This window comes from Lithobates pipiens, unplaced genomic scaffold (assembly GCF_037356315.1).
Source record: "Lithobates pipiens isolate NorthernLeopardFrog02 unplaced genomic scaffold, aLitPip1_a1.2 Scaffold_19, whole genome shotgun sequence".
Lineage (NCBI taxonomy): Eukaryota > Metazoa > Chordata > Amphibia > Anura > Ranidae > Lithobates > Lithobates pipiens.
Genome location: NW_027507764.1, coordinates 134,402,945 through 134,419,210, shown reverse-complemented (window position 1 = coordinate 134,419,210; position 16,266 = coordinate 134,402,945). Strand labels below are relative to the sequence as shown.

Below are 16,266 nucleotides of genomic sequence, written 5' to 3'. Positions count from 1 at the left end.
TATGGCTAGTCGTCCAGGTCCTAAAGCTGCAAAGCAGCCCCAGACTATCACACTACCTCACCATGTCTGTTAGTATGAGGTTATTTTTTATGAAATGCAGTTTTCGTTTTATGCCAGATGTAATGGGAGGCACACCTTCCAAAAAGTTCAACTTTTGTCTCAACAGTTTTTCCTTCAGATTTACCAAAACCATATAATATGAGGTCAAACCATAGGAGTTTCAATTTGTATGCAATCAGGCAGGCCCTTGTACTACATGGTTTTGGTAAACCCGAAGGAAAAACTCAGCATAAAAATTGATAGTGTGTATGGGGCTTTAGGGATAATCTAGATGTTTTTTAGCAAATGTGAGATGAGCCTTTGTGTACTTTTAGGTAAGCAGTCGCTTTCGCCTTGGAGCTCTGCCATTGATGCCATTTTTGGCCAGTCTCTTTCTTATTGTTGAATCATAAAGCACTGACCTTAACCACTTCAGCCCCGGAAGGATTTACCCCCTTCCTGACCATAGCATTTTTTGTGATTCGGCACTGCGTCGCTTTAGCTGATAATTGCGTAGTCGTGCAACATTGTACCCAAACAAAATTGACGTCCCTTTTTCCCCACAAATAGAGCTTTCTTTTGGTGGTGTTTGATCACCTCTGCGGTTTTTAGTTTTTGAGCTATAAACAAAAAAAAGACTGACAATTTTGAAAAAAAAAAGCAATATGTTTTACTTTTTGCTATAATAAATATCCCCAAAAAAATATAAAAAAACTAAAATTTCTTCCACAGTTTAGGCCAATATGAATTCTATATATTTTTGGTAAAAATATTGCAATAAGTGTATATTGATTGGTTTGCACAAAAGTTATAGGGTCTACAAAATAGGGGATAGATTTATAGCGGTTTTATTATTTCTTTCTTTATTTTACTAGTAATGGTGGCGATCTGCGATTTTTATTGGGACTGTGACATTATGGCGGACAGATCGGACACTTTTGACACCTTTTTGGGACCAGTGACATTTATACAGTGATCAGTGCTATAAAAATGCACTGATTACTGTGTAAATGACACTGGCAGGGAAGGGGTTAAACACTAGGGGGCGATCAAGTGGTTAAATGTGTTCCCTCAGTGTGTTCTAGCTGTAGGGGGGGGTGAGCTCACTAGAACATGACAGAGATCATTGCTCCCAATGACAGGGAGCAGTAGATCCCTGTCATGTTGCTAGGCAGAACAGGGAAATGCCCTGTTTACATAGGCATCTCCCCGTTCTGCCACTCCTCGCCGCAATCCCGGGTTGTCGGCGAACATTGAGTTTGTGGGACCCGCGGGCACGCTCCCACTAGGCGGCAAATTCAAAAAGGACATACAGGTACACCCCTTTTGCCTGCCCGTGCTATTCTGCCAATGTAAATCTGTGTGTGGTGGTCAGCAAGTGGTTAAAGTGATTGTAAAGTCTCCTTTTTTTTTCTCAAAAAATAACAAACATGGTATACATAGCTCCTCTGTGCAGTTAGTTTTGCACAGAGCAGCCCGGATCATCCTCTTCTCGGGCCCCTCTTCGGCTCTCCTGGCCCTTCCCTCCTGTTGAACCAACACACAGCTCCCTGTGTCCATTCAGACACAGAGCCCCAATTTGCCCCCACCCCCTCTCTCTTCCGATTGGCTAACTGACTTTGACAGCAGTGGGGGCCAATGGTGCCACTGCTATGTCAATCAGAAGGAGAGTCCCGGACGGCCGAGGAACTCGTGGACATCGCTGGAGAGAGATAGGGCTCAGGTAAGTATTAGGGAGGCTGAGGGGGGCTGCTGCACACAGAAGGTTTTTATCTTAATGCATAGAATGCATTAAAGTGGATGTAACCCCTCACATATACCCAGTGAAGTGAACAGTCTCAGATGACACAAAGAGATTAAACAAATCTCCTTACATAAATTTTACATGTATATCTGATGTCTTTAGTTTTATATACTTTAGAAAGTGCACATTGTGTTAGAGATTTTCTCTTCCTGTTCAGCACTGAGTGGATTCTTGACATACAGCCAAGACAGCTGATTGGAGGAAAGGCACATATCCTCACTCCGCATAGGCAGAGACTTGCAGAGCTGTGCTGTGACAAGGCTCTCTGCTAATCTATTTATAGCAACCTCCCTAGACTGGAGTACATTGCTTAACTGCAGTATATTCTGCATGTTGGCACGACCAGGCTGTGCTCATTAGTAGAGATTAATGGATCACAAAACTGGTTAAATAGTTACAAATACTTTAGCTGGTAAAACATTTTACTTTATGTTATGCATTTCAACTGGATATTTGGCTCTCTGTCTGGATTTCCACATTAAATATCAAAATGTTAGCACACTTTCATTCAAAGTGACTTGTAGTTTCATCACACTAATGCCCCGTACACGCGATCGGACATTCAGACAACAAAACCATGGATTTTTTTCAGACAGATGTTGGCTCATACACACGGTCACACAAAGTTGGTTGGAAATTGCAAATGTCAAGAACACGGTGACGTACAACACGTACGACGAGCCGAGAAAAATGACGTTCAATAGCCAGTGCGGCTCTTCTGCTAGATTCCGAGCATGCATGGAACTTTGTGCGTCATAATTGTGTGTGAAATCCAGATCTCAAATTTTGTGTGACGGAAATTCCGATGGAAAATGTCCAATGGAGCCTACACACGGTCGAAATTTCCGACAAAAAGCTCCCATCGAACATTTTCCTTCAGAACATCTGTCCGTGTGTACGGGGCATTAGAATCCTCAAACAGATCTTTACTTACCAACCCCACTTTCATCTAGTCTCATGTATCCTTCAGCAAGAGAACTAAAGCCAGTCAGGCCCCCCATAGCAGTGTAAGGGACATCTTGGCCAATGGGTTTTCCCTGTGCTAGACGTTCTTCTTTTGTCTCCACCACAGTGTCATGAGCAAATGCTGGCTGAGAACAACCACATGTGAAAGAACTGTGAAATCCTGCACAAACCGAGCCTGTGTGAAGAGATGAGTAATGCTGAGCACTGCTATACCTTAATAACCATGCACAACGGAATGCATCATATACATTTTGCTTTCTCCCAGACAAGTAGGGTCATGCAAGTATAGAGTTACACACTTTTAGTCAAAGACGACCTTAAGAATTTCCTCGGTCATATGCTCTTAATACATGCTTTAAAGTAAAACTATAGGCAAAACTTTTGTTTTCATTTTGGATAGAGCAAGGAAGGGTTATAACCCCCGTCAGTGTCCCATTGCAAATAGAAACTTTAAAGGGTAGATTTTCTAATAATAATAATAATAATAATAATAATAATAAATCTATTTATTTTCTGATCAATTTCTTCCAAAAGAATAAACGATCTATAGTCAGTAACCCATTCGATCAATAGAACACATGGGGGAGTAGATTTGATATATAGTTAAAGTGGAACATCATGCCAGAATTAAAAATGGGCGAAGAGGCAGGAATTTTAATGCTTTGTCTCTTCTGTGTTAACCCCTAGGCACTTAGAGCACGCAAATATGCGCCCTTTCGGCAGCCGGGCCTTGGCACAAAGCAGCTGCATATTTGCATTCAATAGTGCCGATAGCTGGTGTGTCAAAAGCGGTTACTGGCAGCTAACTGAAAGCTCCAGTTTGCTGCTTGCGATCGGGAGCTTTCTGATCCTGTGACCCCCGTGACAGCCAAACACAGCAGTTACATACCATAAGCCCCACCCCCTCAATTTTCTTAGGCCCTTGAAGGGCTGGCAGGCGCCGGCTCCAAGGGGTTAAACTTACTTAGACGCCTGTTTGCATGCAGGGCTCACTATAAAAATTCAGCAATACTGAATCTGGTTAAACTCCTGCGCATGTGTGCGAGTGACGTCATCCCCACCAGCCAGCCAACCAAAGATGTCAGCGGCCAGATGGAGAGCATAGTTCCACTTACAATAATAAGTTATTGATCACATGTCTGTTTCCACCATGTACTCTAATTGATCAAACTACACATTAATAAACATAGGGGGTTATTTACGAAAGGCAAATCCACTTTACACTACAAGTGCAAAGTGCACTTGATATTGCACTGAATGTGCACTTAGAAGTGCAGTTGCTGTAGATCCGAGGGGGACATGCAAGGAAAATAAATAACAGCATTTTAGCTTCACATGATTGGATGACAAAAACAGCAGAGCTTCCCCTCAGATCTACAGCGACTGCACTTCCAAGTGCACTTTCAGTGCAATTTCAAGTGCACTTTCCACTTGTAGTTTGCACTTGTAGTGCAAAGTGGATTTGCCTTTCGTAAATAACCCCCATAGTATCTCAGTGCTGCCAACCAATGCAAAATGATTCCACCCTAGTCAATCAACTCAGTTTAATTAACTCCAATCTAAAATTCTCAAATTTGACTGCAAAAGTGGAACTATCATTAAAAAATCCCCTTGTAATAATAAAACATGGAGATCAGACATGCATACTTAAAGAGGAAGTAAACCCTGATTGGTTTACTTCCTCTTTGTTTCCCTGCAAAGGTAAAGCATAATGGGCTACTATACATCGCATAGTAGCCCATTATGTGTCACTTACCTGACACAGGAAGCCAGCGATGTCACCTCTGTCCCCTCTTCCACGGAACGTCCATCTTCTTTCTAGGCATCGTGGCTCCGGTGCTGTGATTGGCTGGAGCCACGATGACATCACTTCCGTGCATGCGCACAGGTGCCGCCACTAACGCATATCGCCGTTAGCAGCAGCATGCTCAGTGCGCCTGCATGCCACTGTCTACGGCGCATGATTTTCTGACAAATGGTCATATTTACAAAACATCAAACCTACTATGATCTGGGAGGGGAGAGAATTGTTGTTTGTCTTTTTTTATATTACACAGAGAAAAGCTGGCTTAACTACTTAACTTAACTACATATGAGGAGTCTGCACTTTTTCTTATTAAAAAAAGTTAAAAAAAAAGTGCAAAAACGTTTTGAAGAACCCTTGTAATAACCCTGTGAAGACTATTGCTTAGATAACAGGAATACACCTCTTACATTTTGTGCAGTGGTAGGATCCGGCCGGACTGTGGTCATCAGCAAAGTGCTTGCATCTGCAGCGAATAGGCTGTGACCCATTCAGAGGGACATAGTGATAACACTTGCACTGGCATTTACTGACTTTACAAGGCAAGTGAATGGGGCGCTCCTTAGGAAGCTCCTTAAAATCGGTCTTATGTTGTTTGTACCTAAAAGACAGGTAAAAGATTTAAAGCACAGAGACATCAAACATTTATCTTTTAGCACAATAAAGTTTATTGGCTGATCATAGTAATTTATTCCCACTTAAAATGTTATTTTTTTGAAATAATGAACTTAGTCGAATGAAATGAAATGAAATGAAACCATGTTGTTATCACGGATGCAGCCCTGTAGATAGTATTTCTCAACTCCAGTCCTCAAGGAGCCCCAACAGGTCATATTTTCAGGATTTCTATTATTTTGCACAAGTGATTTGATCAGTTTTCACTGCCTTAGTAATTACCATGGCCATTTCATCTGAGGGAAATCCTGAAAACATGACCTGTTGGAGCACCTTGAGGACTGGAGTTGAGAAACATTGCTGTAGATTATGCAAGAATGAGTAGGAGAAAAAGAACAAAGTCTTGGTGGGAAACCCCAAAGAATTTACAAGACCAGAGTGTGTTTAGCAAGTCCAAAAATAAAGAAATAAATAAAAATGAAGTTCCGCTTCATGTTCAACTTTCTAGGAGAAGCCTGAAGGTTTTGTGCCAATATTGCCTGGTATTTGGAACTCTTCATAACTCCCTCTACCTTGACTAAGGCCCCTGTTCCAGCTGAAGAAAAACAGCCCCAAAGCAAGATTCTGCCACCACCATGCTTCACTGTGGGTATGGTGTTCTTATGGTGATGTGTGGTGTGCTGTTTTGCGCCAAACATATCTTTTGGAATTATGGCCAAAAAGTTCCACCTTGGTTTCATCAGACCAGAACACATTTTCTCACATGCCTTTGGGAGACTTCGGATGTGTTTTTGCAAAATTTAGCCGAGCTTGGATGTTTTTCTTTGTAAGAAAAGGCTTCCGTATTGCCGACCAGCTCACACCAATATACAACGGCAGAAGGGCACGTACAGGCGGGTTAACGTACCTGTACATTGCCCTTTAAAAAGCAGTTTGCTGGCGGCGGCCGTGTGACCACTGTGAGTGTGATCATGGGTCCGGCGGACTCTATGTCCGTGGGGATACCCCTAATCATCTCACAGAGAGGAAGAACAAGGAAATTATGATGTAAACAAGCATTTCCCCATTCTGCCTAGTGACACTGACACTGATCACAGCTCCCTGTAATCGTAATTGTCACACTTAGCCCCTCCCCCCACGGTTAGAATCACTCCCTAGGACACATTTAACCCCTACAGCGCCACCTAATGGTTAACCTCTTCACTGCCAGTCACATTTGCACAGTAATCAATGCATTTTTAATTGCACTGATCGGTGTATAAAAGTGAATGGTCCCAAAATCGCACCAAAAGCGTCCGATCTGTTTGTCATAATGTCGCAGTCGCGAAAAAAAAAAAAAAAAAAAAAAAAAAAAATCGCTGATCGCCACCATTACTAGTAAAAAATAAATAAATAATATATATATATATATATATATATATATATATATATATATATATATATATATATATTATTATTTTTTTTTTTTTTTTTATAAAAATGCCATAAAATGATCCCCTATTTTGTTGGCGCTATAACTTTTGCATAAACCAATCAATAAGTAAACCAACCAAACGCCTATTGTGATTTTTTTAACCAAAACTATGTAGAAGAATACGTATCGGCCTAAACTGAGGGGAAAAAAAAAATTATATATTTTTTGGGGACATTTATTATAGCAAAAAGTAAAAAATAATGCACTTTTTTCAAAATTGTTGCTATTTTTTTGCTTTTTTGCCAAAAGAAAGCTCTATTTGTGGGAGAAAAAGGACATCAATTTTGTTTGGGATTGCGCACAACTGCGCAATTGTCAGTTATAGTGACACAGTGCCGAATCGCAAAAATTGCTCTGGTCTTTTGGCAGCCTTATGGTCTGGGGCTTAAGTAGTTAAAGGAGCTGCAGAAATATCTGGCAAGTACTGGCTGTGTGGTACATGTGGCAACAACCTCCTGTATTCTTCATATGTCTGGGCTACAGGGTAGAGTGGCAAAACAGAAGCATTTTCTTACAAAGAAAAACATCCAAGCTCGGCTAAATTTTGCAAAAACACATCTGAAGTCTCCCAAAAGCATGTGGGAAAATGTGCTATGGTCTGATGAAACCAAGGTTGAACTTTTTGGCCATAATTCCAAAAGATATGTTTGGCGCAAAAACAACACCGCACATCAACAAAAGAACACCATATCCTCAGTGAAGCATGGTGGTGGCAGCATCGTGCTTTGGGGCTGTTTTTCTTCAGCTGGGACAGGGGCCTTAGTCAAGGTAGAGGGAGTTATGAACAGTTCCAAATACCAGGCAATATTGGCAAAAAACCTTCAGGCTTCTCCTAGAAAGTTGAGCATGAAGAGGAACTTCATCTTTCAACATGGCAACCACCCAAAGCACACATCCAAATCAACAAAGCAATGGCTTCAGTGTTTTGGAATGGCCCAGCCAGAGCCCAGACCTGAATCCAATTGAAAATCAGAGGGGTGATCTGAAGAGGGTTGTGCACAGGAGATGCCCTTGCAATCTGACAGATTTGAGGTGTTTTTGAAAAAAAGAGTGGGCAAATATTGCCAAGTCAAGATGTGCCATGCTGATATACTAATAACCAAAAAGACCGAGTGCTGTTATAAAATCAAAAGGTGCTTCAACAAAGTATTTGTTTAGGGGTGTGCACACTTATGCAACCATGTTATTTTATTTTTTTATTTTTACTTCCTTCCAACTAAAAGATTTTGTTTGTTGTTCAATTGAGTGGTACAGTTTATAGGTCACATTAAAGGTGGAAAAAGTTCTGGAAATTATTTATCTTTTTTACATCACAGAAACCTGACATTTTAACAGGGGTGTGTAGACTTTTTATATCCACCGTATACTGATCAAGTCCTGCACTCACCAGTATTCCTGCCCAGCATGTGGTCAGTGCAGACCTCCTTACTGCTCACCCAATGCTATACTCTCCATCGCAACTCTGTATCCTCCCCTCTGCCAAATTAAGTGACAGCCCAGCTTCTTCCTTTGTCTGCCACATGAGTTTCCGCCATACTGATTAGTCCCAGGAAATGTGATAAAGATCCCACATAACACAACAATCATGTTCCGCACTCACCAATCTTCCTGCCTGCCATAATATCATCGGTGTAGGGAGGGTTGAGTCCTCCTTCCTTCACCCTGTCCATTACTGCCGCTCCTCCTCCCCAGCCACCCTCACCGTTCTCCATTCTTCCTTCTGGCAAATTGAGTGCCCAATTTCTACCTCTGCCTGCCACATGACCAGGGCCGGATTAACATAGGGGCTATTGGAGCTGCAGCTCCAGGCCCCTTTCTCAAGATAGGCCCATTTGCCAAAAAAAAAAATCAAAAAAAAAAAAAAAATCGACTTTGAGAATTGTAGCTCGGCGATCAGGAGCCACAGAGACCCCACATTTGGGGGGTAGGTAGCTAAAGACACACTCCAGCACTGGTTCAAATGGGTGCTATCATCTATGGTTCCGGAGATACAGGGCTCCTTGCGCAGCCTGTCAGAAGCTGCATACAGAGCGACAGTATAAATACAAGCTGGAATACTCTGCAGCAGACGGAGAGGATGAACTCACAGTGCTTATAATAATTTGTGGCAGCACGCAGGTAAAGTCACCTGGTTGTATCCAGGATGGGAAATATGTGTGCCCTAGATTCAGGCTTTATGCAGACTTGTATAATTCGAGGGGAAGAGTTAATGAGCCCAGCTGAAGTAAGTGGGCTCATTAAGACCTCTACAAAAAAAAACAGCATGCTTAGGGGGATGCTCCATCCTGGAACCAATTTTGTGTTTGTATAGACTGGGGAGTGTGATATCTGTTCTGTGCGGTGAGTTAACGCCTGTGTGGCAAACCTCTACAACAGAGACAGGGACTGGTGCAGCACAAGGCTGCTGTTAGGGTCCAGGTGTGGAAGCCCGACTTGTAGGAGGAGACCTCTCTTACAACGCTGGTTCAGGAGCCGCTGGAATGGAGACAGCGGTCTCGAGAGCACAGTGGGTAGGAGTGCCTGCTGGATAGGACCGCTGGAGCTGGTAGTAGAGCGGAGGATCCTCTGGAAGGCTGAGCGACTGGAGGTTGCTGGAAGGCTGAGAAATGCAGACAGTAGCTTCAGAAGCCGAGCACTGAACAGGCAGCAGGCTGGAGCAGAGTCAGACGGTCCGGGTCAAGGTAAGTAGGCAGGTGGCAACAGGAGGCAAAGAGGTGTCGGTAAAACTGGCAGAGGTCGGCAACGGAATCGTAGGCAGGAGAGGTAGCGAGGTCAGGCGGGCCGGGTCGGGTTTGGAGAAGACAGAGAAGTCAAGCAAGCCGGGTCGGTAACGGTAGCAGGTAATCAGGTTCAGAATCAGGTATTCAGGCACACAGGAGCTGAGACGAAACAGCGCCGCACCGGCGCGCTTGAGGAACCTTTAAACGTTCAGTGGTGGGAAGTAGCGCACGGACGCCACTCACGACCACGCGCACGAACGCCACTCACGACCGTGCATACTAACGTGTAAACGAACGCGCACGCGAACGCGTACACGAACGCGCAGGAAACACGCGCCGACGCCTGTGTGAACGCAGCTGTGCCTGTCTATTGCTGGTAAGTTCCTGACATTGCCCCCTCCCAAGGGGCAGCCTCCGGATGCCCAACAGGTCCCTCTTTTCTGGATGGGCAGACAAGTATGCACGAATTAACCGCCTGGCATGGATATTGCTGTCAGGCTCCCAGGAATTGTTCTCCGGCCCAAACCCCTTCCATTTGATCAAAAACTGAATACGTCCCTGTCTTCTTCTGCAATCGAGGATGGCCTCCACCTCGTATTCCTCATTTCCATCCACTAGGATGGGCTCTGGAGGTCTAGTTCCTCTATCAGGAAAAGGATCAGGGACGGCAGGTTTCAGCAGTGACACGTGAAACACAGGGTGAATCCTAAGCGACTCGGGCAGGGTTAACTCATAGGAAACTTCATTAATTTTCCTCTTTACCGGAAATGGTCCCATAAATTTAGGTGCAAGTTTCCTGGAAGGACAAGCCATTTTAATGTTATTGGTAGAAAGCCATACCTGGTCGCCAGGTTGTAGGGTCAGTTCCCCTCTTCTTCTCCGGTCAAAGGCTCTCTTACTGTCTGCCTGGGCCTTAGCCACTGTCTCCTGAACCGCTGGAACTGAGGTTTCTGAAAGAAAGTCAGGCAAAAAGGTTAAATGAAAGCCATAATTGGCGAAAAAAGGGGACTGACCGGTGGCCGAATGACAAGCATTGTTATAGGCAAATTCTGCCAAAGGCAGCAGGGACACCCAATCATTCTGTACGAATGATGTGAAGCACCTAATGTACTGTTCAAGAGTCTGGTTGGTCCTTTCTGTCTGCCCATTAGTTTGGGGATGATAGGCCGAGGACAGGGCCAGCTCAATTTTCAGGATTTCACACAGGGCCCTCCAGAAACGTGAGGTGAACTGCACTCCTCTGTCGGAGACTATATTTGCTGGAATTCCGTGTAACCTCACAATCTCCTTAATGAATACGTGGGCAGTCTCCACAGCAGATGGGGTCCCTTTTAGGGGTAAGAAATGGGCCATTTTGGATAGCCGGTCTACAACCACAAAGATAGTCGAGCACCCCTCAGAACATGGGAGCTCGACAATGAAGTCCATGCTAATCATTTTCCAGGGTCTGTCGGGCACAGGTAAGGGTTTTAGCAGTCCCCAAGCCTGATTCCTTGGCGTCTTGTTCTGAATACAAACGGGACAGGAGCTGACGTACTTTTTGCAAAAGTCTTTCAGATTGGGCCACCAGAACGTGCGTTGTACGAGCTCAAGGGTCTTACGGACCCCAAAGTGGCCTGCCAGCGGGTGGTCATGAAGAAGGGACAACACTTTGACTCGAACATCTTTGGGGACGAAAACTTGACTTCCCCTCCAGAACAGGCCGTCTCTGGACACTAAGGTGATTCCGGGGGGTTTTGAGGAGTCAGAGGATGCTTCCTTGATCAGAGAAAGTAGGTCTGACTGTAAAAGTAAAACATTTCCGGCAGGCAGGATTGTATCAGGAACAGATGAGTCCTTTGGGTTGTCATACATTCGTGACAGCGCATCTGGTTTCACGTTCTTCGATCCGGGCCGGTACGTGATATGAAAGGAGAAACGTGAGAAGAACAGGGCCCAGCGGGCTTGTCGGGGTCTTAGTCGCTTGGCAGACCTTAGGTACTCTAAGTTCTTATGATCTGTATATATTAGTACCGGGTGAGCAGCGCCCTCCAATAGATATCTCCATTCCTCCAAGGCAGCTTTAATAGCGAGCAATTCTCGGTCGCCCACGTCGTAATTTCTCTCTGCGGAAGAAAGTTTCCTGGAGAAGAACCCCACAGGGTGCATTAGGTCCTTGTTGCCTCGACGTTGGGAGATGACCGCTCCTACAGCCACTTCAGAAGCGTCTACTTCGAGGATGAAGGGTAGAGACGGGTCCGGGTGACTGAGAATTGGGGCAGACGTGAAAAGTCTTTTAAGTTCTTCAAAGGCACTCTGGGCCTCCTGAGTCCAGCAGAAGCGAGAGTTTTGTTTGGTCAGTTGCGTGATGGGCGCAATTATAGCTGAAAAGCCTCTTATGAATTTTCTATAGAAATTCGCGAAGCCGATGAAGCGTTGTACGCCCTTCTTATCCGGAGGCGCTGGCCAGTCTAGCACAGCAGACACTTTCTGGGGATCCATCTTGATGCCCGTTGGGGAGATCACTAGTCCCAGGAATCGGATGCTCTGTAACTCGAATTCGCATTTCTCAGCCTTTGCGTAGAGTCGATGTTGGCGAAGACGGTTTAGGACCTTGCGGACATGTTCCCGATGCTGATCGAGAGAGCTGGAAAATATTAAGATGTCGTCCAGGTAGACAATCACGAATACATCAAGAAAATCCCTGAATACGTCATTAATTAGGTGTTGGAACGTGGCCGGGGCGTTGCAGAGCCCGAAGGGCATTACTAGGTATTCATAATGCCCAAATCGGGTCCGGAAGGCTGTCTTCCATTCGTGCCCGGCCTGAATGCGAACTAGGTTATACGCTCCTCTTAGGTCAAGCTTGGTGAATATGATAGCGGACCTCAGTCTCTGAAAGAGTTCGGGTATCAAAGGTAAGGGGTAGCGGTTCTTAACCGTAATCTTGTTTAACTCTCTATAGTCCACACATGGTCGGAGGGTCTGATCTTTTTTAGTGACGAAAAAGATTCCAGCTCCTGCTGGGGAAGTTGAAGGACGAATGAACCCCTTCTCTAGGTTCTCGTCCAAGTAGGTCTTAAGTGCCCCCTGCTCCTTTTCTGATAGAGGGAAAATGCGTCCGAAAGGGATCTCGGCCCCAGGGAGTAGTTCAATCGGACAATCATAGGGGCGGTGAGGAGGTAGAGTGTCTGCTCCCTTCTTACTGAAAACATCAATAAAGTCGTGGTAATGCTTGGGTACAGTCTGAAGTAGATCTTGATCAGAGTCTACGCATAAAAGGGTGGCAGAAGGTTTGGTGGAGTCTGTTAGGCAGTGCTTCAAACAATAGGAAGAAGGAAACGTGACTTCTCTAGTAACCCAATTGATGTAGGGGTTATGGGCTTGGAGCCAGGGTATGCCCAGAATGATCGGGAACATTGGAGAGGAGATCACATCAAGGGTCAGGAATTCCTTGTGCAGAGAGGAGATGGTGACAGGCAGGGGAAGAGTCTCTTGGATTACCTTCCCAGAACTGATGCTGGACCCATCGGCCAGGAAAACTGAAAGTTCATGAGCCTTGCCTCGTAACGGGATGCCCTGTTGGCCAGCAAAGGTGGAATCAATAAAGCAGCTGCACGCCCCGGAGTCAATGATAGCGTTGACTGTCACCGTCCTTCCTTGGAGCTGTAGTAAAAGAGGAACAGCAAGGTGGGTTGAATTGGCAGACAATGCAGAGAGACTGGCAGAAGCAGAAGATAGACACTTACTTGTCTTGACAGGGCAGTTAAAGACATAGTGGCCCGAACCACCACAGTAGAGGCAGAGATTCTGCTGCCGACGACGTGCGCGTTCTTCTGGGAGTAAAGCAGGACGCATTAGTCCCAATTGCATGGGCTCAGAGGTATCAGGAGTCGTACAGGGCGGAATGGAGCTGGTCGGAGGTACATAACGGGAAGCAGGCATTGGGGCTTTCGCTGTCATCCAAACTGGGCGGCCTTGCTGAGCGGAGCGCTCTGATCTTCGCTCCCGGAGACGACGGTCAATCTGGATTGCCAAGGAGATCAGGGCCTCCAGAGTTTCTGGTATGCCGACTCGAGCAAGTTCATCCTTAAGCCCCTCGGATAACCCCATGCGAAATTGATGTCTCAAAGCCGCATCATTCCATTCCGTGTCTGCGCTCCAGCGTCGAAAGTCCATAACGTAATCCTCGGCCGGTCTGCGGCCCTGCTGGAGCGCAAACAGGGCAGACTCAGCCGTGGCAGTCCTTTGGGGGTCCTCGTAAAGCTGGGCCATGGCCTCAAAAAAGGATTGCAGAGAGAAGGTCGAGACTGAATCTCCTTCAAGTAAGCGGTGGGCCCAGGTCTGGGGTTCTCCTTGCAGGAGGGAGATTACAAACCCTACTTTAGTGATTTCTAGGGAGAAAGTCCGTGGTTGTAGGGCGAAATACAGTTGACAAGCGTTCCGGAAGGCCCGAAATTTGGTTCGATCCCCAGAGAACCTCTCTGGGATGGGTACCCTTGGTTCAGGTGGAAGCATGACCACGGATGGTGAGGCGGCAGGCTGTACTGGTGGGGAGGAAGGAGCAGGAGCCGCGTGACCAGTATCAGTAAGGTTCTGGACCTGTCCTTCAAGTCTGGCGTAGCCATCCTGCAGCGATTTTACAGCTTGGGTAAGGGCCGACAGATGCGTGCAGATCTCCTTCATGGGAGAGGTCTCTCCTGCGGGCTCAGTCATGGCTGTTTCGTACTGTTAGGGTCCAGGTGTGGAAGCCCGACTTGTAGGAGGAGACCTCTCTTACAACGCTGGTTCAGGAGCCGCTGGAATGGAGACAGGTCTCGAGAGCACAGTGGGTAGGAGTGCCTGCTGGATAGGACCGCTGGAGCTGGTAGTAGAGCGGAGGATCCTCTGGAAGGCTGAGCGACTGGAGGTTGCTGGAAGGCTGAGAAATGCAGACAGTAGCTTCAGAAGCCGAGCACTGAACAGGCAGCAGGCTGGAGCAGAGTCAGACGGTCCGGGTCAAGGTAAGTAGGCAGGTGGCAACAGGAGGCAAAGAGGTGTCGGTAAAACTGGCAGAGGTCGGCAACGGAATCGTAGGCAGGAGAGGTAGCGAGGTCAGGCGGGCCGGGTCGGGTTTGGAGAAGGCAGAGAAGTCAAGCAAGCCGGGTCGGTAACGGTAGCAGGTAATCAGGTTCAGAATCAGGTATTCAGGCACACAGGAGCTGAGACGAAACAGCGCCGCACCGGCGCGCTTGAGGAACCTTTAAACGTTCAGTGGCGGGAAGTAGCGCACGAACGCCACTCACGACCACGCGAACGAGCGCGCGCACGAACGCCACTCACGACCGTGCATACTAACGTGTAAACGAACGCGAACGCGTACACGAACGCGCAGGAAACACGCGCCAACGCCTGTGTGAACGCAGCTGTGCCTGTCTATTGCTGGTAAGTTCCTGACAGCTGCACTCAGTTGGTAGACAGGGAATCTAAGTGTGTAGTTAGAGGTCAAGCTGACCAGGATTTATTTTCATGTTTTATTTTTGTTTGGCTGTTATATGTTTCACTGCATGTAGCATAAATAAACCGCATCTTTTGTTTTTTTGCACCTACAACGCTGTCTGCTGTGCCTAATTTTGTGTTGTGAACCCATCCAGGGGGTCACACACACCCGCTGCCGAGCTAACCCCCTCACAAATTATTTGTACATAACTTATGATAATTAACCCCTTGCCATCCAGGCCCATTCTGAGACTTCTCTCCTACATGTAAAAATCATCATTTTTTTTATGCTAGAAAATTACTCAGAACCCTCAAACATTATATATTGTTTTAGCAGACACCCTATGAAATAAAATGGTGGTCTTTGCAACTTTTTATGTTATACGATATTTGCGCAGCAATTTTTCAAACTTTTTTTTGGAAAGAAACTGTTTCATTCATAAAAAAAAACACTAAAGTTAGCACGATTTTGCTTTACATTTTTTACAGGTTACATGTCTAGTGCTAGAATTATTGTTCTCGCTCTAACAATCGTGGCATATGGAACCTGTGTGTATCTGACTCTGATACTAACCAGAGCCTACCCAGGGACTGACTAGTATCTCTCCCCAGCCTGTCCCCACACACCCTCTCACCCGCTGACCTGTGAATGGGGCAATCACTCCCGCAGTGTTATTGTATTCTGCCAGTCAATAGAATGATTAGTGTTGCCAACTATAGCTGGCAGCACTGATTGTTTTGGGGAAAACCTGACAAGCTGGTTGTACTCAAGTTGGTTAATAGGTTGACTTGTGTAAAACCAGCTAGCCTATACATAGATCAACTATGGCTGGTCTCTGCTTAATTGGTGTAATTTCAATCCATGTCTGGCCCACTTAACCACTACGCAGTCCCTAAACATCCTTCCACAAACCTTTACATTTTTCCTTCCCAGATTACTTCATCCTCCTCTCCTATACATAGTGCCCACTGTCATACTCTCCACACTTCTCTCCTATACATAGTGCCCGCTGTCATACTCTCTACACTTCTCTCCTATACAAAGTGCCCACTGTCATAGTCTCTACACTTCTCTCCTATACATAGTGCCCACTGTCATACTCTCCACACTTCTCTCCTATACATAGTGCCCGCTGTCATAATCTCCACACTTCTCTCCTATACATACTGCTCACTGTCATATCCTACACACTCCTCTCCTATACATAACGCCCGCTGTCATATCCTACACACTCCTCCTCTCTTGTAAATAGTGCCCACTGTCATACACTTCTCTCCTGTACATATTGCCCACTGTCATACCCTCCATACTCCTCTCCTGTACATATTGCCCACTGTCATACCCTCCATACTCCTCTCCTATACATACTACTCACTGTCATACCCT

At 45.8% G+C, this 16,266-nt stretch overlaps 1 protein-coding gene across 1 annotated transcript in view; it reads right to left on the bottom strand.

Annotated features, from left to right (window-relative positions):
* The window catches only part of FAM221A (family with sequence similarity 221 member A), a 41,404-nt gene that overhangs the window by 11,392 nt on the left and 13,746 nt on the right, over positions 1 to 16,266 (bottom strand). Inside the window, exons 3-4 of the mRNA XM_077491294.1 lie at positions 5,024 to 5,214; positions 2,778 to 2,984 (exon numbers count right to left, since the gene is read on the bottom strand). Coding sequence (XP_077347420.1) covers positions 2,778 to 2,984; positions 5,024 to 5,214 — 398 coding nt within the window. The remainder of the gene's footprint in view (positions 1 to 2,777; positions 2,985 to 5,023; positions 5,215 to 16,266) is intronic.